Here is a 22,571-nt window from a genome sequence, read left to right on the forward strand (position 1 = left end):
TAAAATTAAAACCTAAATTTCCCTAAAATTAAAACCTAAATTACTAGAGCATTCTCTTTTTTTCACAACTCTAATGTAGAAAAAAACTTTGCATCCAAAATCTATACTTGTACCTAAAAAACCTAAGGTTCCCCCCAGGCAACTTGCATTATAATTCGTGGACACTGTCCCCTACTCCAGTTTCATGAAGGACCAGAACAAAGCTAATTGTGTTTATAACTGTCCTCAAAATCTCATGCCCAGTTAAATACTGGGAAAAATAATATCTCAATAAAAAATATACAATGTCAAAGACATTTCCAATATGTTTACGTTAGTGCAGGACTTTTTTTTTTTTTTAAACACTGATTGGACTCAGCTCTTCTCTACTGCAACTGTTAATAATGTAAAATTATATAGCTACTTATATAATAATTATACAAGATTTCATTTACTGTGGCTATTATTATTTACTATTAATTACTAGAGCATTCTCTTTTTTTCACAACTCTATCTGCTTATAATTGTGTTTAAGATTCTGTTGGGGATAAGTATATCAGTGACTGAACATGGTGAAAAACACAGAATTTATATTTTTCTGATAAGATGAGGTCATTACATATTTCTTCCAGCGCATGTACAGAAGAGCCTGAATACACAGGGGTTATAAATCAAGAGAATAACGGGGCTGCAGTTGGGAAACACACATTAAGACAGAGGCATTCACTAACCACCTGGAGCTCTTACCAAAAAGAGAAAAATAAATGTAAATGATGGGCAAGGGGTATAAAAAGGTACAAAAGTGCTCACGAGGACAAGGATGGTTTGGGTAACCCTGGTCTCAGGGAGAAGTTTAGGTGAGATATTGTTCTTATGAATATGATAGACTCTTTGTTTATATCTGTACAAGATGAAAACCATGGAGCTGCTAGCCCATAGCATGAGTCCCAAACACAAACATCAGGGGTAGATATGAATACTGCATATAGTAACTCTGCACTTTTGTCATGAAGTGTAGTTGAACAGTACTTAAAATCTATACTTGTACCAATGTTTTTGTTACTCCATTTTTCAGTCACATACATAGGTGCAATGTTTTTTACTAGCATGTGGAGAATCCAGTACAGGATATTGGAGGAGCCAATGTACTATGGGGCTTTTCCTTTAAGCTTTGCCCACCTGGAGTTTCTGGGGCTAATTGTCATGGCCTGGAAGACACTCAAGAGGCAGGTGGAACAAAGGACACACCCTGGCCACTCTGTGAATGTAGAAAAAAACTTTGCATCCAAAATCGCCGAGAAAATGTTTCAATCCAAAAACTGCCATTGTCTCGAATTCCTCTAGAGAAAGAGAAATGACCAAGGAGTTGGCTACAGTCAGGTGCCTGAAAATCAGATCTGCAGATCTTGATCTACCTCCACTGAAGTAAAAGATATAAGAGTGAGAAATTTCCCAGGATTCCAATCTGGACCAGGAAGATCATTCTAATTTTCAAATCCATGGAGGCCATTTGGTTACTTTCCAGGGCTTGTATTCATTCTTTAAACAGAGGATTTTGCATGGAGACATGAGTATGGACTACCATTTTCAGGGGGAATTAAATCCAAAATTTTCCACTAAATATCACTTTCCCTCTGAGAGTTTATTTCTAATATATATTTTCTTTTGTTGAGAGTTTGAAAGTCTGATACGGCACTTATAATGTATGGGTCACTATTTTTAATGCTTTATTTTTAACATATTTAGTATTTACAACTCTTTGAGTGAAGACCTAACAATATTCTCCTTTTACAGACAAAAAGAATTCAGCTGACAAGAAGTTAAAGAACTCAACTAAATGTCAGAGTATAACCTGAGTAGCTTGGTTGCAATGACACTGGTGTTTTCCATTGTGCTATTTCTTCATATCTTTTATGTTTTTTAAATAATCCAAATATACACGGTCATATTTAAAACTTGTATTTTATGTTTAATGTGCTAATAATTTTTGATTATTTAGTCTGTTGACTAATATCACTTGTGAATGAACATTTGACGGTCTTAATAAAATGCCAATGCACTAAAAAATTTTCCATTTACAAAGTGACTTTAGAGGAAATGGGTCAATATAGGGATAGCAATAAATCACATCATATATTTTGCCAATAATATCTACTACATAAAATATTGCATAATATGGGTTTTTTTCCATAAGCAATTGAATTTAAAATTTAAATAAGTAATAAAATATTTTAGGGTACAAAATAATCTTCATTTTATGTAATAAAACAAGTACAGTACACAAAATATAATTTGAGACATGAAATTTCATGCACTGAATAAATTCAATTAGGAGAAACATGACTATGAGACTGAAAATGACATTAGAAAATTAGAAATTAGAAAAAATATCAGAAGGCATATTTCAGCCTGAATAATGCTGAAGTTTGTTCTGCTGTCTGAATCTCTCAAGAATGAAGTTACTTTTCCATAAAAAACTCCTTCACTAACTTTGTGAAGGAAAATTGTCCCATCAAGAATACAAGTATTTTCAGAAGAGACATAATTAACACTTCCATTAAACTCATCAAACCTAACAGTAAAATAATTATATGTCAGCAAATATCACTCAGTCACGTTGTTTATGCAGAGATAAATGATTCAGTGATCTCCCTCAAAGTCATCACATTCACAGAAATTTTTCTGAAATAACCGTACTAATCATGGAAATTTCTCTGTGATTTCCATAGAGCAGATTCATTTCTGAATTCTAACCTTAAGGATCATAAGAACCAGAATCCATTAATGCTTGGAACAAACTCCATCAATCATCATCAGTGAGGATTACATTAAAAAACATTTTAGGAGCAGTTAGAAATTGGTGTAGGGTCTCAGACTTCCAGTCTCTCTCCACAAGTTCAATCTGTGCCTCAGGAATTTTTACTTTCCTGGGTAGGTTTATTATGGAACAAATTTCTACCCCAGAAGAATCCCTTCCACAGACATAAGCTTTTACCCAGACCCTGATATGCCTTAGTCCCATATATAATCTGTGTCTCGGAGTGAAATAGAAAAATACTCACTCAACTCTCTTCTGCTTCCTGGACGGGGGGTTTGGTGGCACAGTCATGACACTCTCTGCTTGTGTGGGAGGGAGGTGGCTAGACCCTAAGATATGCATTCATGATTCTTTTACCTCAACTTTCCACAGAATTCCAATTATCACTTCACCTGTAGTTTCAATGACAGTGCATGACTGGACAGTTTTTTAATTCATCTTTAAAAAAACTTTCTCTGAGTTCCCAATTCCCAGAAACAATGAGAAGTTCTAGTTCCAAAGAGACAGGGTGAACATTTTGGAGAAGTGCTTTTTCTTTTTTCATAATACCTGGTTGCAGACAGAGTCTCATTTGGTAGAATCAGAAAAATGTTGAGATCTGACATATAAGAGAATCACAGTGAAGCATGTGTATATACTTGGACCCTCAGAAGTTCACTATACTTAAAATACACTTGTCTGTTTATCTCCAGGCTTCTGAGATACAAAATAAGGTAGGTTATGAGCAGAGACATGTAAGGATACAAAGGGCCTGAGAAAGATTTTTCAAGAAAAGAAGAGTGAAAGGAAGAATATGATATAAAGAGCATATATTAAATATCATTAGAGATAATTTGTACAATAGTGCAAATTATTTTAAAAGTCTAGTTGACATGTATATTTCTGGGGGTATATATTCTATGACACTGTCCCCAGAAGTAGTACAAATTCTGAACCGAATGATGTGCACAGAAGGAACAGCAATACTTATAAAGAAACTCCTTCACTAAAACAGCACCAGCTGATATGGTTTATCAGTGGCATTCCACCATTGCTAAATATTAGATGAACCCATGCTGTTTAGGCCATTCAAAAGTTATTTCTCACAATCTTACAAAAATTGCTACAAATATTTAACAGATCTCACATATGTCTAGGGATGTTAAATTATTAAATATATAATATTAGAAAATATTGCCAACAATAAAAGATTTAGCAAAATGAAGTTCAGATTATACCGGGTAGGCAATGGTTTTATTGATAGGAAATACATTAGTATAATTAATTTTCTTTATGAAGAAAGGACATATGATTATGTTAATAGATGCAAACAATTTTTTGGCAAAATTCTACATGTGGTAATGATAAAAACAAAACAATAACATATTACTGGGTATGTTCTCAACTTCATAAAACCAATGTCATTGAGCTAGAAAGCTGTTAGCTATACTGACCGTGAGAAAAGATTGAAGACTCAGTTTACTAATACAGAAATCAAAGTATTGATTTTACAAAAATAAAAAGGATCATAATAGAGTACTATGTACAGTTGTATGCCAATAAACTGGTTAATATGTAAACGAAATGGGCAAATTCTTGAAACACACAACCCACCAAAACTTAATCATAAGCTATAGAAAATATGAACAGACCTATAACTAATGAGCCAATCGAAGGAGTAACCAAAAACCTCTCAACAATGAAAAGCCCAGAACCAGAAGGCTTCACCAGTGAATTTTAGCAAAAAAAACAGTATAAAAGAATTAAACCCAATTTTCTCAATCTCTTCCAAAATTTGAAGGAGAGAAGACTTTCAACTCCTTCCATGAGGTCTGCATTACCTTGAAATTAAAAGTCAGACAAAGACTTTACAAGAAAAGAAAACTATAGACCAATATATCTTAAGAATTTTTATGCAAAAATTCTCAGCAAAATACTAGTAAATTGAATTAAGCAGCATATTTAGAAGATTATAAAAGTGACTTGCATTTATTTCCAAAATGCAAGGATGGTTCAACACAAGAAAATCAATCAATGTAAAACACTTCATTACAAGAATGAAGGAGGAAAATACATGATAATCACAATTGATGTAGAAAAAGTATTTGACAAAATCCAGTACCTTTCATGTTATGGAAAAAAAAAAGTCAACAAACTAGGAATGAACAAAACTACCTGTAAAATAATAGGAAAATACATGTTCCTGGCACAAAGCACCTGTAACTTCCCAAATATATGAGCACTAAGAGCATCTCTTGTTCTAATATTTGGTCTTTGACCATGTTCCTAATGCTGGGATCCTATAACCCTTATAAATCCTAAGTAATAAAAGCACTAGGAGCTTCTATTGTTCTAATGAGGCAACTCTGAGTAGGCTCCTGGATGGTTCCTGGGCACCAGAAAGACCAAGTCATGATCAGAAGCTTGGAATTTCCATTCCCATGTCACACACACACACACACACACACACGACTTTTCCATAGAGGTATATTAGGAAGTGGAAATGGACTTGAGTAGGCCTCTATAAAATCCCATTGTAGGGAGTTCAGAGATGTTCTGAGTTAGTGAACATATGGAGATTTGGGGAGAGTGGAGCACTTAGAGCATGAACGCTCCATGCCCCTTCCCCATACCTTAGCCTATGCATCTTCCATCTGGCTATTTCTGAGTTACATCCTTTTATAATAAACCAGTTATCTAATGAGTAAATGGGCTTCCTGAGTTCTGTGGGTTACTCTAGCAAATTATCCAAACCCAAAGAAAGGGTCATGGGAATCTCTAATTTATAGCCAGTCAGAACTATGGGTAACAACCTGGACTTGCAACTGAGTTGAAGAGGGTCATTGGAACTTCCAATTTATAGCCAATTTGTCAGAAGCGCAGGTAAAAACCTGAGCTGTTGATCAATGTCTGAAGTGGAGGGAAGTCGTGTGGGACTTTGCCCTTAACCTGTGGGATCTGATGCTATCTCTGCATAGATAGTGTCAGAATTGTTTGAATTGTAGGACATCCAGCTGGTATTGGGGAATTGCTTGGTGGTGTGGGGGGAGCCACCCCCAAAACATTGGAATTACTGTCTAGACCTTTTACTACCTCAAATGATAAAGGCCACATATGAAAAACTTATAGCTAAGAATATAATCAATGGTAAAAAAACTGAAAGCTTTACCCCTAAGATCAGGAAAAAGACAAGGATGCAAGGATGCTCACTTTCACCATTTCTAGTTAACATAGTATTGGAAATTCTAGCCAGAGAATTGAGGCAAGAAAAAGAAAAAAAGATCCAAATTGGAAAGGAAGTAAAACTGTCTCTTCACAGAAGACATGTCTTTATATGTAGAAAACCCTAAAGATTCTACTAAATGAAAACAAAATCTACTGAAATAAACTAATTCAGCAAAAAGGCAGGATGTAAAGTCAACATATAAATCAGTTGTATTTTTATACACTAATGGACAATCTGAAAAGGAAATTAAGAAAACTGTTTACACCTCTTCCCTTCTGCAGCTATTGCTGAAGTGCCAGTGGCCAAAACGAAGTATAATCCCTTTTTACATCTTAGACATTGTAATATCATCCCCATGCACTGGTACAGTGTTGGTACAAAGGGTGAATTGATGAGGTCTGGAAATACTACTATTTTGTTCACATGTGAACACAATAATATCAAGACACATGCATATGCTATGTGGATTTTTTTGATTGAGAATGAAATAGAGTTTGCATGAATGTATATCATATTAAGTATTAATGTATTTCTATGTAGTAAATCTGTGGATGAGTATGTTTATGTTGGAATGTGCATGTGAGGATGCATTGCATAAGTATGTGAACGCATATTTGATTGAGTGTGCATGTGTCTGTATCTGTGTGTATGTCATTGTGTGTGTTAGGGTGGGTAGATGTATTGGGGGCTGTCCACCATTATGGCTCTACTACATGACTTGGATATTGAGAGATATTGGGTACTGAATCTGGATCTAATGTGGATTTATTTATAGGAAAATCTTCAGGGTGAGGTGTAGGGAGAGCAGTGTTAATGAAACATACTCCCTTGACATTTTCCATCAGTGGGTAGCTAAGGATATTGTGCACACATTTGCCTCTACCCTCCGATGTCAGTTTTAATTACATAGGTAATGTTTTGTTTTTTTGGAAAGTTAGAGACACTAGCCTTGTCAGCTCTGCCTAGCATGTTTCCTCTGCCAGTGGAGAAGACTAATAAAATACAACAAATTCAGAGTTCTCTTTTCCAACTAAACTTTATAGGAAATTTGTGGGCAGATGTGCAATGTTCAATGATTCCAGTATTAAAGAAAAATAAAACTTTTACCCTTCCCCTTCCATCAAAAAGGAGGCAAACCCCCTTATTAGACTTTGAGAGCAAAAGAGACAATCCAAGTCTCTGTGCCTGATTATGCCTTTTGGAGTTTAGACTCAGGTTTGACACAAGTAAACTACTTTTGAAAAGCGGCAATTAGCTTGCAATCGAGCTTTTGTCAAAACTGAAGCCTGACTCATATAGGGCTCTTAAATGTCCAGTCTGACATTCCCATTTGTCAATTTGGATTCTCAACGAGGTAGAAATATCCCAAAAAGACTAGCTGAGAATGGCTTTTGGGGTATATTAGACTGAGAATCTCTTGAATTAAGATACCGAAGTCTATGGCTTATAATAGGAGGGCTCACACATGTACAGTGCTGTAGGGAGCTAAAGCTCCCAAAATTCAAGAGTGCATGGATTATCTCGGGAGGCCTGCTTGCATATAAAAGGGAAAAGGCTGGTTCTGAGGAATTCCAGGAAGAAGAAGATTAAGAATAGAAAAAGGGAGTGTCAAAGGGAGTTTCGATTGTACCTTGATCTTCAGGATGTTACTTTAATTATGTTATCTTGGGATACACAAAGGAACAGATTATGTATAAACAGGAGCATAAGAAATAAACTCGGAGAGACAGTTGTGAGATCTGTTCTCCCTCCTGCACCCTGTCTGTCTTCTCTTTTTTCTCAGTCCCCGCTCCCCCATTCAGGTACCTGGTTTGACTTGGTCGGCTGGTTTCCGACACAGTGCCTTCTATTTACCAGGTTTTCACAGGAGGTTCCCCTGTGAGCCTCGCAATAGCCAAATGAAATTTGCAGGACAAGTATAATCTCAAAGGAGCAATCTGAGACTTACAAAAGTTTAGCAACTTGTCCAAAATGAAGACCTGGAAGTTCTGCCACCAAACCCAACTGGTAATCCTCACTACGCCAGAACCCATTCATACTCCTACTCTTGTCTCATGTTGGGTAAAAATGAATCTCCCTATTGCTACTTCAGAAAATGTTTTATTTCGAGGATTATGACATTCACCAATGTCCATAAAATTCTCATAAAAGCACTAGAGTATACCTGGACCATCCTCACAGGCCTTATGAACAGGGGCATATGACATATTAGAGAACTATAGAAAACTGGTCTTTGTGTGCGAGGATACATTCCCTCCACAAGACCTGTTCTTTTGTATCCTTTCTCCATGGTGAGTCTCTTGAGAATCTCTGCCTTAAATGCTTGAGATTCAGGTCCCTGTTCTTAAGGGAAAGATTGAAGCTTTATTAATTCAGAAATGAAAAGAATCTTTTCACTTTTTAAATTTCTGAATTAACAAAGCTTAAGATGCTCAACTTCATTAGCCATTAGGGAAACGCAAATCAAAACCATAATGAGATACTACCTCACACCTGTTAGAATGGCTATCATGAAGAGGACAAGTAATAAATGTTGGAGAGGTTGTGGAGAAAAAGGAACCCTTATACACTGCTGGTAAGAATGCAAATTGGTACAGCCACTATAGAAAACAGTATGGAGTTTCCTCAAAAATTAAGAATAGAATTACCATATGACCCTCTTCTGGGTATTTATACCCAAATTTTGAAAACATTTCTGTGAAGATATGCGCATCCCGATGTTCACGGCAGCATTATTCACGGTGTCCAAGACATGGAAATAACCAAAGTGTCCTCCAATAGATGATTGGATAAAGATGTGGTACATATATACAATGGAATATTACTCAGCCACAGAAAAGATGAAATAGTGCCATTTGCAACAACATAGATGGATCCTGAGATTATCATGCTGAGCAAAATAGGTCAGACAGAAAAAGTTGAGAACCATATTTCACTCATATGAGATATAAAACTGAAAGCAACAAAGAAACACAACAGAGACTCATGGACAACAGTTTACCCAGAGATAGCATCAGATCCCACAGTTCTACCAGAGGGAAGAAGGGGGAGGGGAGGAGGCAGCTAATGGTAAAGGGGGTCAACTACATGGTGACAGAAGTAAATTAAACTTTGGATGGTGAACACACAATGCAATATACATATGTTCACTGAATTGTATACTTGAAATCTATATAATTTTATTAACCGTCACACCAATAAAAGAAAAAGAAATAAAAAGAAAAAGAAACAAAAGTTGAAAGAATCACAAGAACTGAATCTGCTCTCGATTCAGTTCTTGAAAGTAGAGTAGATCCACATTACGTAGGATGTAGGCATATCCTTAAAAATTCGAAAGGAGGCAATGAGTAGACAGTTTCAAGAATTGTTTTTAACTAGACTTATTGGGCAGATCATTTCATAAGTTATATAAATGTCTAACCACTATGCTTTATACATGAAATATTGAATGTCAACAGTAATTTTTAAAAACTTAATCTAAAAATGAAGAAAAACATTGTTTTTCGACTCATTTACAATACCCTTTATTCTCATATGAACAAAGAGCTAGATTTGAATTTTATAAAAACACAGCACGCCATGTTCAATTTTTAAACTTTTTATTTTGAAATAATTATATATGAACAGGTAGATGCAAAGATAGCTCCTTGTAAACTTGTTTCCTCTGATATTTGCATCTTACATAAGTACAGTACAATATCATTCTGTGAACACAGTAAACAAATTTGTATCCAAAATCTTGAGAAAATGTTTCTACCCAATAGCTGTCACTGTACTGGAGATTCCTATAAACATGATCTAAGAAGCTGGCTACCAGCAGGTGGTTGACAATCAAATCTGTGCACCTTAACCTTCACCCTAGTGAAGGAAAGGAAGATATAATGGTACAGAAGAAATTCCCCAGGATTCTAATCGTAGTCTGTGATAAGATTATTCCTATTGCTAAAAACCTGGAGGCCATCTGTTAGTTCCCAAAGTCTGACATTTTTCTTCTGGGGGATGCTACAGGAGAATGTGAAGCATGGAATACACTTATCATTTCAACTGAAATCCAGTATTCTCCACTTACCATTATTTCCCACTGAGAAATATTTACTTAATTTTTACTTTCACAAAAGCCTTTTAAGAATCAAATGTGGAACTTTAAGAAAACACATAATGTAAGAATCACTGCTGTGAAGGCCAGTAAAATCTTCATTCTTCATAAATCTTGGAAGTGAGAATTACTATTTCCATCTGAAGAGAACTTACAGAGTTAAGTGACTGCACTAACTTCACACCCTGTTTATCAGCAGATTACAGACTTAAACTTTGTGGGGATGGTTATTATGTACAGTATTTAATCATCCTGAAAAAGCTCATTAGCTATGTTCTCCCCATAATCTAAATCTGTATTTGTTTTTATAACATATTTTAGATCAGTGGTATGTTATTTTATTATTTTAAAACTGTATGTGTAAAGATTTATTCTATATGCTAATAACAATTATGCATAAAACTTTTGAGACCATAATAAAATGCAGATGATCTGGTTGCAATACAGTAAAACAGGAACCTGCCCCAAGACGATGTCGGACTTAATGATTGCAAGACAGGCTTGGTATTAATATGGTAATAGATTTTTTTTATGACTCACTTTTAATTTTTAACTTGTTTTTAGAACAAAACAGAGTGGGTACCTATCACTGCAATTATTAAACAATCTCATATGATGTCGTAAAGTGTTACATTACGTGCCCTTGATTCAACTCCAACTCCTGGTGACCATATGAATTAATGAACTGTCTCATCATTGGGTTTTCAAGGCAAAAAGAGAAAGATTAAGAAAACAAAATGCAGAAGTGTCTTCAAGTACAGTACATAAAAATTAATATGCAATTATAGCAAGGTTGCAGGATACAAAGTTAATGTACAAAGCTAACTGCCTTCCTACATACCAGCAATAAACAAAATTAAAATCAAAATAGCATTTACATTAAGACCAAAAAATAAAAGAAGTTCCTCCACAGGTACCATCATAGCGACACAAAGAAGGTCTGTGAAGACATATCATTGACATATTTTGAAACACAAGTTGAAAGTCAATCATAATATAGCCTTATCAAAAAACCTAAAATAAAAATATTTTATAAACCAATGATAAGTAGGCTTTTCCACAGATGACCTTGCTTCTTTGACACCCATTGTCTCAGGACGAATAAATAATTTTGACTTACTCTGCGGAGTGCAGCATTTGATTTGATTAATCTTCAAGTGGGACTAGACTTAGTTTTCCCTAGTAAGAATTCTCTAATGCTAGCACATTGTGAAATCTACTTAAACAACTTACCACACTCACTATAATTGTAAGCACTTTCTCCAGTATGAAATCTGTGGTGAATCCTGAGGCCAGGTCATGGTCTGAAAGCCTTGCTACATTCTTTTGTAGTTTCTTTCCAAGTATGAATTCTCTCATGACCCCAAAGGTGTGAACATTTAATAAAAGCATTACCACAGCCTCTGCATGTGTATCTTCACTCTGTGTACATTCTGATGCCTACTGAGGCTTGAGCACTGCTTAAAGGCTTTACCACTTTCACAACACTGGTAAGGCTTCTCCCCAGTATGAATTCTTTGATGAACTGTAAGGCTTGAATTCTGACTAAATGCTTTGTCACATATGTTACATTTATACGATTTCTCTCCAGTATGTATTTTCTTATGTTGAGTAAGGTTTGAACTCCCTGTGAAGGTTTTGCCATACTCGTTACATCTGTAAGGTTTCTCTCCAGTATGAATTCGCTCATGATCCCAAAGGTGTGAACATGTGGTAAAATCCTTACCACATTCATTACATTTGTAAGGTTTCTCTCCAGTATGGATTCTCTGATGCCTCGTGAGGTTTGAGAACCTGTTAAAGGCTTTGTCACACTTATTGCATTTGTAAGGTCTCTGCTCAGAATGAATTCTTTGATGATTAGCTAAGTTGAACAATGGCTAAAAGCCTTCCTACAGTCATTATATTTGAAAGGTTTTTCTCTAATGTATGTTTTCTGGTGTTAGGTAAGCAATGAAGCATATGTAAAAATCTTCCTATACTTATTACAAATGTTGGTTTTTACACTAGGAGAAATTCTTTGAAGTGGTGAAACTGAGGAACGATATTTGATAGACTTCTCAACTTGATTACATTCATAAATTTTCTCTTTAGTTTGAAATCTCTGCAGTTCAGCCAGATGTGAATGAAAGCTTAATCCAAGCCTATTTTCCCAACATTTTATGTACTCGTTTCCTGAATAGGCTACACTATTTTTTCGTTCTTTTTCCCTTTTATATGACTTGTCGTGTTTATAATATTGAGACACACTTCTTACAGAACTATTTTGCTTTACAGGGAAATTGTTCCAAGGTTTATGATGCCGTTGATCTCTTTTACCAATGTGGTTTTTGTAATGGATTGTAGGATCTCCTTCATAATTTTTTTCTTCACATACCCACTGATCCTCAACCTTGTGCATATTTTGCTGGACTTCCCTGAAATCAAAATCATTAAAATCATGACTTATATCTCTTTCTAAAATCAATATTTGAAATAATTCTCCATTACTAATGTCTTCTTTTGGTGATAATTCTTTGATCACACATCTAGTAGAGATATCTGTAAGATATAAATAATCATAGGCTTCCTATTAACCAGAGTTGGAAAATGAAGAAGGGGAATTTTTCCACGGGCATCCCAAAACACACACCACTCACAGGAGATATATGGGTGTCTCACATTGCGAAAAAAAAGTAGATGGTAAAGCTAATTGCTTAATACTTATTATACACAACATTAAAAACAACACTTAAAGAATAACAAAATATTCTTCTGAATACTTCTTACAAACTATATCCATGCAGAAAGGCATATCGCAACAATAACGATCAGTGTGCTTTGGTTATACTACATAATATATGCTAAAAATTATTAATCAGAATAAACACTAATAAACAATTTAGTTATTCAAGACAAATCCAGCAGGAAATAATAAGTATTTATAAACATATATAATATGTATAATACATAATATTATATACATATAAAAGGAATTCACCCATAAGAACAAAAAGACTTATATTTCAGAAAGAGCGCACAATTTGAGAGTTAGAAAATATGAGAATCACTAATTTTGAAATAAGAGCTTCAGGTAAATATATAACATTATAAAGATTAACAATGGGGAAATGTGACATCAAAAAAGGCAAAGGAGAAAACTCCAAATGTACTTCCTTCTATAAAAGCAGGAAATGAAGTAACGAAAACTGTTAGAATCTACTTTAAAAGAACTCTAGAAATTAATCAAAGAATTCCAGTAACCAGTCATACTCTTAACCATAAAAAAGGCAGGTGTTTTAACTTACCCTGACCTTATCCTCTGTTCCCCAGTTGGCAGTGGCCTTGAAGACGGCAGCCTATAACGTGGTACAGGCTCCCAGAATCAGATGGGACAAAACAGAACTTATAAAGAATTGTAGAACTTTTTTTTTTTAAATCTGCCTGCTGACTGCCTGAAAGAATGGCGCAAGGTGCTTGCCTTTATTTGGCCTACCTCAAACAACTACCTAGGTGGAGGTGCTAACCAGGAGGCATTTGTCAAAAACATTTAAAAGTAAATGTATTTGCCACTGCCATTTAGAGCAAAGCATAACAATAGAGGCATACAAGGGACAACCTGAAAACCCTGAGAAAAACACTGGGGAGTGAGTTGCATTGGGAAATAAGAACTTTGAAAATCTCCCACATATTCCAATAATGAAGATGGTTATGGGCATGGACATGATTGAACACATGAGAAAAGACCTGAGAATCCCCTAAGCTAACCCCTGCTAACCATCATATTCTATGCAAGCAGGAATGAAAGGCTAAGGCAGAGTTGTAAACCTCTTGGCTGTCCAAACACATGCAGAGCTCAACTACAGATTGCAGGTGGTTTTGTTTTTGGTTCCTGGGGTTTAAGGATATCTGTCAAATTACTAGCAGACCAATAAGCTAACCAGAATTCAGTAGCCAAATACAGCAAAAACAACATAATACATAAAATTAGTTGAGAACAAAACCTGGGAATGAGAAAATTATGATTTCCAAAGTTCCAACGTCTCATTTTTAACAAAAAGTTACAAAGCAGGAAAGGAAACAATAGAGTATGGCCCTACAGAAAAATAAATAACAGAAATTGTCCTTAAGGAAGCCCAAAATTTGGACTTACTAAATAAACATTTTAAATCAACTATTTAAGCTAAAGGAAATGATGGACAAAAAATTAAAGAAAATCAGAAAAGCAGTTTTAAAACGAATGAGAATATCAATAAAGAGTTAGAGATTATAAAAAGAAACTAACGGAAATTCTAAACAGAATTCTTAAAGATAAGAAAACCAAAATGAAAAATTTCTTAGAGGGGTTCAACATCAGATTTGATTAGGCAGAAGAAAAAATCAGCAAATCTGTGGGTAGACTACCGGTTGAAATTACCCAGTCTGAGGAGTAGAAAGAAAAAAAGACTTAATATAAATGGACAGAGCCTAAAGACCTATGGATACCATCAAGTAAGTCAATATATAAATAATGAGAATACCGAAAAGGAAGGAGAAAGAGGAGGCAGAAATAATACTGGAAGGAATATGGTCAAAAAAATTTTTAATATGAAACAAGACATGAATTTACAAATCTAAGAACTTAATGAACTGAAAAAGGGGTAAACTCAAGAGATCCACACTGTAACAAATTATAATCAAACTGTTGAAAGGAAAAGGTAGAGAAAGAAATCTTGAAAGCAGCAAAGTAGAAGGTATTCATTATATACGAAGGATCCATAGGAGATTAAAAGCTGATTTCTCAGCCAAAACCATGGATCCAGAGACAATGGGATAACATATTTAAAGTGTTGACAGAGGGGAAAAAAGAAGGCCAACCAATTCTATCTCCAGCAAAACTGTCCTCTAAAAATGAGGGAGAAATTAAGACTTCCAAGGTAAACAAAGGTGAGAGAGTTTCTCACAACTAGATTTGCCCTACAAGAAATAAAAGAGGGAACACTTCTTAATTTCTTCTATTGCAGACCAATAATTCTTATGAATGAACATGATACAAAAGTCCTAAACTATCTAAGATACTAGCCAAATGAATATACAGCATATTAAAAGTATACATAAGTAAAGGAAAGTTATTCCAAGAATCCAAGGGTGGTTAGTTGAATATATGAAAATCTATCAATGTAACAGCCTACATTAATAGTAAGAATGCAAAAAAGAAAACTTACATTATCATCATGTATGCAGAATAGACATTTGAGAAAATCCAGAACTGTTTCAGAACAACGCTCACCATAATAAAGGGAAATGAATTTCCTCAACCTGATAAGGATCAGTTATGAAAAATCCACAGCTAATATCATAGTCAATGATGAAAGAATAAAAGCTTTACCCCTAAGATATTAAATAAGACATGGCTGCCTCTTTCACCACTGATATCCAGCATTATACTGGAAGTGCTACCCAGAGCAATTCGGCAAGAAAAGAAAAAAAAAAGCATACAATTAGAAAAGAAAAACGAAATTTATCTCTACATGCAGATAACATAATCCTATATGTAGAACATTTTATAAAACACAAAGACAAAAATCTACTAGTGTTAAAAATGTCAGTAAAGTTGCAGAACACATGAGAATTAGTTGTGTTTCTTTACATCAATAATGAATAGTATGAAAGAACATTTAAAAAATAATTCCATTTATAATAACATCCCAAAAATAAAATACCTAGGAATAAATTGAACCAAGAAGGTAAATGTTTTCATGTAAACTGAAAACTATACAATAGTGCTGATAGAAATGAAAGAAGACCTAAATGAAAGATATTCCATATTTATGAATTGGAAGATTTCATATACTTAAGATGGCAATATTCACCAAAATGGTCTACAGATTCTATGTAAACACTATCAAAATTCCAAGACCCTTTTCTGGAACGGCAAAGGGCCCTGAATAGTCAAGACAATATTGAAAAAGATATGAAATATACAGAATAGAGAAATCCAAAGGGACGGAACAAAGACTGGCAGTTTCCACGGACTGGAGACAGAGGAAAATGTGGAGAAACTGCTTAAGTGGTGATGGATGCTAATGTGGAGTGATGAAAATGTGGAACTAAATAAAGGTGGTAGTTGCACGACTGGTAAATGCCATAATGCCACTGAGTGGTTCACTTTCAAATGGTTCATTTTATGTTATGTAAATTCCACCTCAGTAAAATGTTTTTTTAAAAATAACTAACAATCTAAGTGATTTCACAATATTTTTTTAAATAGATATTTATAAATTATGATATGTTAAAATTTTGAAGCTAAGTCTCTTTATACTATTTAAAAATAGTGTCTCCTTTGCTGGCCTCTAATTACCAGAAATTCTATCATTGAAACATTTAACACAATCCTTCACATGAAACAGACATATCTAGTTCTCTTCCAACAACTACTGAATCAAAAGCACAGGAGTAAAACCAGGAAATCAGAAATTTTAAAGTTTTGCTACAAGATTTTGTGCTTATTCAACTTCTAGAACATCCACTAACCTAGTATGAATTGGGAAGATTATCTGAAGAAACGGGAAGTTTAAAATCCAGACACTGCATCATAAAGCTTTTCATTTCTGAATCAACATTGCTTTACTCTTAGTTCCCAAGAGACTCACAAGAGAAAATGCAAAGATACACAAAGGCAGATTCCAATTTCTAGAAGAAAACTATCCTCACCCATGGAGAGCAGGTTCCTATAGTTCTCTGACATCATGTCCCTGTACAAGGCCCTCTGAGCACAGACTAGGAATTCCCACTCTTCCAGAGAGAATTCTATGGCCACATCCCTGAATGTCAACAGTTCCTGAAAAGAAAACACATTTCACCAAGAAGACATCAGGAGAGTATGTATCCTCACACAAACAGAGAGGAGGAGGAAGGTGTTAAGGGTCAATTAGCTAGAAATGAATGTTCTGATAGAGCCACAATAGTTAATTTTGAGCAAGTCCTATATCCTCAATTTTGCTTAATTATACTTTTCCAACAGACAGTATGAAATTACTAAATTACTGATGATTTTACAATTTTGTTCAAGTCAAAAGAAACATACAACTGAAAAATTCAACTAAGGGTCTCTGTACATAAGTTCTAGATTTTATACATCAAATGACAGCTAATGTCTAGATGAATTACAACATAAGTAGCATCTCCAGGGAAGACAAAATCCACAGTAGCTTTAAAGAAAGATGAGAATTGAAAAAATGGCATAATTACAGTAAAACCAGGAAGTTTGGGATACTTCACATATGGTAAGCTTTACTCTAAATGTTTTGTAAGTATGAACTTACATAATGACAGCATTAGAGAAAGGTTTGTTCTCACCTTACCAAGGACCCCACTCTTAAGAGTCACCGAGACTCTAAGAAATTCGCCTTAGGTCAAAATAGTTAATAAATGACAGAACCCGCACTTGAACCAGGTGGTTCGCTTTAGAATGGAACCTATAGTTATCACAGTTAAGTAATAGAAGCAACGTTAAAAGTATGTTGACAGAGTTGTTTACTACGAAAACCTGAAACTTTAAGGGTGAAAATACGGAACTGACTAAAAGGTCACTATATATACACGTACACACATGCATACACACAGTCCGTTATTGTTACTGCTATTAACTCATAAACATGGTAGAATAGAAAAAAATTTAAGGCCATGGAAACACATAAGACATACTTTTGAAGGTTAAAAAATGTTATTTATATACACATCACGAGTTCCTGCTCACATACAAAAGAGTGCACACAACATAACACCGATATTAACCGAAATAAAAGTAGTAGTCTCTGACATATTTTTTTGGATAAATCTTCATTATCTATCTTCTTTTACTCACGCATTCTTAGTATAATGAACACGTATAAATTATACTTAATTTAAATAAGATGTTCAACATTATTCTCAGCCTACTTACCAAAAAAAAAAAAAGCTGCAGAAAGTGAAAAATATACATAAAACACATTTAACTTGAATCTTCATTAAATACATATTTGTAAATGCCACAGAACCTGCATGGAGACTGAGGGAAGCCCCTGGGGTGGATGCAAGCAAACAGGTCAGGAGGGTAATTTAGAGTAAGAGATTATCAAGTCCAAATGCCATTTCAGGACAGAGAGGACAGAACAAAGAATGAGAAAATGAATTGACCTGAGAAAGAGTCATTCCTGACTCCTTGTTCTCTCTGCTTCTTCCTCCTCTGGGCTTCTTCCTCAGGCAAGGTGAGTCTTGAGACATCAATCCTGAGTGTCAAAAAAAATGCTACTTGATGCTGAGACTCAATATACCCCATTCGGTGCCTCAACCACACACACAGCACCTCAAAATGTAGAATAGACAGTCCTTTGCTGCACACGGCCACAGGAGGGATTCAGGGACAGTAAACTCCTACCTGCAAATTAACAAGTGAGGTTTCTGACCCCTTTGTTCACAACTCACTCCCCTCCTGGGAAGCCCTCACACAAGCTGCAGCTGCGGGGATCTTGGCAGGACTGACCTTCCCCTTGAAGTCACAGACCCATCCTCACCAAACCCCGAGCAAAGGGCAGCTTTCACGTCTTTCTGGATTAGGAGCTGGTTTCAGTCCTCAGAAATGAATGAGCCCTGGGCACAGAATAGGATCACTTGTGGCCCTTTAAACACCATTGAAGCTGGGCCTTATTCAGCTTTGACCATAAGGAGAGAAATCTCTGGGGACTGGGCACAAGCTATGCCTGCAAATGTCTCAGCAATCCAACATGAAGATGGGACTGAGCACCACTCAGAGGCGGCAACTCCAGCACACTTCTCACCTGTGGCTCAGCTCTTTTTGGGAGCCCTGTCCCTAGTATCTGGACAGTGGAAGGGGAAGGAGCAGGCAATACAGGCCAGGGCTGGGAGGAATGTGGATGGAATGTTAAAGGGGTGTCAGAGAAGACCCCACAGAGAAGAGAGGTGTGGTGTCAGAATAAAGAGCTGGGGAAGGAGTTCACCATGTTCATCTGAGGGGTCAGAGGGTTCTAGGCAGAGAGGCCACAGGAGAAGGCCCTGAAACAGTGACCCTGGACCCAGAAAAAAGACATTTGTGTGGCTCAATCCCAGGGAGGGTGTGTGTGTTAGCGGGGGGGGGGGGCAGTACAAGCAAGATTGGTCACAGATGAACGGGAGGAGCAGGTCAGGAATGGCTGTGGTTTTTTTCTCCCCATCCCCGTGATTCCCTCACCTATCTTAATACCTAATTCTTTTTAAAATTTATCTTAAATAAAACACATAGAAATAATGTAATAATCTGTATATTTTAAAACATGCCAAGATGGTCACAGAAGCTCCAGGAAGTACAACACTGCTCTTAAGTAGAATTTGGTGGGGGAACACAATTGGGGAGTTCAGGTCATGTTTGGACATTTTAAGGTAGAGATGCCTATTAGGTGCCCCCAACAAAGATGCCAGGAACACAGCTGGGCTGTTAATATAATTCTGGAGTTCAGCAGCGAGATCTGAGCTGGAGATGAGAAACTGGGAGATGTCAGATGTTTAAAGCCATGACGAGGATAATACGGAAAGTCACGGGGTGTAGGCAGAGAAGGGGTCCGAGACTAAGGTATGGGCCCACCCCCAAATCAGAGACAAGAGATGAATAAAAACCAGCAGAGGAAACTGAGAAAGGAACGAGAAGAAAACTGAAACAGATGGACAGATAATAGATAAGAATTATATTTAAATAGTGGGATGTCCTGAAAGTCATGAAAAAAAGAGTTAAAAGAAGATGTGATCAGTTGTTCAATGTGATGCTTATAGGTCAAGACAAGGCCTGTGAATTTCTAAACCACTACTGGATTTAGAAATGTGGAGGACAGGACTGCTGCTAACAAGGCAAGTTATCAGTAGAACAGCAGATGAGAAAACGACTGGATGGGGTTTAAGTGACAAGTAGAAGCCTCTTTCCTTCTAGTTTTCATCACTCTTATTAGGCTGGGACCTATAAGACTCTAATTACAACTGTCTCTCCACACGCAGACACACTTGTAATATTGCCAGTTATTTCAGGGATCACTGTCACTTAGTTCGTGGTCTTGTCCATCAACTCCATGTTGCAGGTTGGTTCACTGAGGCCCAGCGGAAGTCTTTTTTCCAACTCACCTAGAGAACATCTGACTTGAATGAGAACTGAATTTAGAAAGAGTGGCCTAGATGAGGCAGTGGGCAGTTTGTCCTTATCATCTCATTTACTTTTTAAAAATTCCACTTTCATCTTTATTTTACCTTAGCAAAAGAAACTTATTTTGCAGTTTTAATCACATTGGCCCCAAGCATTTCTCTTTTCCAGGAAATCACAGTGAAGTATTAAAAATATAAAATCATGAACACAAACTTTGGTGTTGAAAACCTGGTTAGCTTTGGAAATATGCCAATCGAATTACTTCACCATGAATAGATGGGCTCTGTGGAACAAAGTTTCATGTCAATACAGTCCATCCTTCAACATTTTCAGAGAATGGACGAGAGGGACTTCAGGGGAACATCTACTCTGTAGCTCACAGTTAATTCGACAAATTACAGAAAGGAGGAAAAAAGCTGCTGAATACTAGACTGATTAGCTAAACTAAGTCCTGAGTATTAAGATGACAGACGTCCTTACCAAGCCCACACTGACATGGCCTCACATTATTAACTAAGTAACAACAGATGTTTCAACATATGATAAAGAATAGAAAGAATGCAGGGCTTATAATAGAGACATAATATATTAAAAAGGGAAATCAATTTGGGATTTTTTTAAATGTAATGACTTCTAGAGTGAAAGTCTTTTAAAAAATTGAGACCACATCATATTTATAACAGAATGATAAAAGATGCCAAAGCTTATTTCAGAAGTAAATGACTACAAAGAAGAAATTCAATACACTAAGATTTATTTCAATATGCTTTAAAAAAAAAATACGAGCAGTAGAAAGAAAAAAGTAAACCCATTTAAAAGAAATAAAAGAACAACATTTTTAATATTCCTTGAAAAAGCTTCATTTGGTGACAGACTCAGTCATTTCTTGTCCCAGTTCACCTCCCTCTTGCCATCCCAGGAAATGAGAAGGGACCAAGCCTCTCCCCTTTGGCTGAATAAGGGTTGCAAATGGAAGCCATCTGGTGATGCAAACAATTATAAAATGCGCAAGCCTTATAAACTGGAGTTTTATAATTCTCATCTGTAAAACTGAAATAATTAAGCAAATGTTCAGTTTAACAGATTATAAAGCCACAAGTCAATATATCACAACCTATTCATCCACATCCCATCAACTCACCACGCATCCAGATGTTTCCCTTTTTCTTCTGTTAAGGATTTCTGTTTATCAACTTGTTAATGTCGATTTCTTGCTTCTCTCCACTGTTGTCCTTTCCTGTTACCCCTCAATTGTCCCCTGCTGTTTCTCCCAACACCTGCTCGGTGAAACTTAATCTCCTAACCACGCTCTCCGACCGTCTAAAGTGCTTTGCCCTTTGTGGGCCCCACTCCTGCTAACCAAGGCCCCTCTCCCTTTTTGCTTCCCTTCATCCCTCTAGACCTCCACCTTTCCTCCGTATTTTTCTATTTTTTCTTCTCTTGCTACTTTCCCTCTTTCACTCTATCGCTTTACAAGTCCCCCGCCCCCATATCGACAATTTTGCCGTCTCTTTGGACCCTCTTACTGATCTTTTCTCCCTCTCATTTGTCTATTTCTCTCATTCTCAATCTCTCCTGTAATCTCCCTCACACCTCATTCTCCCGCTTTCCTGGCCTCCCCTTCGCAGTCACGGCTTCCACAAAGCCCCTTCCGGTGTGGGGGAAGTGACGTGTTCTCGTGACACCCCGTGGTCTTACCTCCTGAACCCAACCCCACTGAAAAGTGTACTGTTCCTGGGCATCGGGCCTCTTATTAAATAGGGGAGGGGGAGGGCTGCAGAATCCCAGGCCGGGGAAAACTCGGGGCCTCTACAGGCCGAGAGTGACCGGGGCTGGGGTAGGGGCTCGAAAAGTTTGAGTCTCTCTCTCAAGACTTTAAATGACACAGGGTGGGAGAACTGGCCAGTGACGGATTTTAAGCAGGAAAACAATACGGCGGACGGTATCTAAGGGCCCGAAGTCAGGAAGATCACAAGAGAAACGGCCTCAGAGTTTATACGGAAACTGGGACACTCCGCACCGCTGCGGAGGTCGGGGCTCGGGACGTCTCGCCGGGACGCTTGGACTCACCACTGTAGACGGCGCGGGTGTGGGGATTTCGACTTCCCTAGAGATGCCTAGGCTTCACGTGTGTAGGACTGTGAACTGCGACGCTGTTTTTAACCAGAAAAACCGAAAGTTACGGACGCCCACCTAACCGTCCTTGCGCGCGAGCCGCTTCCGCGTCTGCTGGAAGCTGCGCTTGCGTGATGTCGGTAAACCGGAGCCGGGCCTGGGCGGAGCTCTTCTGGCCGGAAGTGCACAGCGACCAGGCGGGTGCGCAGACCGCGGCGGGGCGGGGCGGGGCGGG

General features: G+C 36.8%; 1 protein-coding gene and 1 pseudogene across 3 annotated transcripts; both read right to left on the reverse strand.

Moving 5' to 3' along the window:
* Positions 1 to 643: 643 nt before the first annotated feature.
* LOC120618859 (vomeronasal type-1 receptor 2-like) lies at positions 644 to 2,032 on the reverse strand (annotated as a pseudogene).
* Positions 2,033 to 9,584: 7,552 nt separating this feature from the next.
* Positions 9,585 to 22,493, reverse strand: LOC120618847 (zinc finger protein 677-like). Of its 3 annotated transcripts, none has more exons than XM_039882891.1 (4): positions 21,363 to 22,489; positions 18,235 to 18,326; positions 16,771 to 16,897; positions 9,585 to 12,515 (listed from the first exon to the last, which is right to left on the reverse strand). In XM_039882891.1, the coding sequence occupies exons 1-4, from the start codon at positions 21,367 to 21,369 to the stop codon at positions 12,370 to 12,372; spliced, it is 372 nt and encodes a 123-aa protein (XP_039738825.1). In that variant the 5' UTR covers positions 21,370 to 22,489; the 3' UTR covers positions 9,585 to 12,369. The 3 variants fall into 3 exon arrangements, with proteins under 3 accessions (XP_039738825.1, XP_039738824.1, XP_039738827.1); XM_039882890.1 differs by having other exon boundaries at positions 9,585 to 12,639; positions 21,363 to 22,480; XM_039882893.1 differs by lacking the exon at positions 9,585 to 12,515 and adding an exon at positions 12,646 to 13,436 and having other exon boundaries at positions 21,363 to 22,493.
* Between the last annotated feature and the right edge of the window lie 78 nt (positions 22,494 to 22,571).

This window comes from Pteropus medius, unplaced genomic scaffold, assembly GCF_902729225.1.
Source record: "Pteropus medius unplaced genomic scaffold, Ma_sr-lr_union100, whole genome shotgun sequence".
Taxonomy (NCBI): Eukaryota; Metazoa; Chordata; class Mammalia; order Chiroptera; family Pteropodidae; genus Pteropus; species Pteropus medius.

What these genes read in the sequence shown, in the direction of transcription:
- LOC120618847 (XM_039882890.1), bottom strand. An exon ending in CAGGAATGACTCTTTCTCAG is followed by an intron (nt 16,898 to 18,234) that starts GTCAATTCATTT and finishes TTTTCTTTTCAG; the next exon opens with GAACTGTTGACATTCAGGGA. An exon ending in TAGGAACCTGCTCTCCATGG is followed by an intron (nt 12,640 to 16,770) that starts GTGAGGATAGTT and finishes TATATCTTACAG; the next exon opens with ATATCTCTACTAGATGTGTG.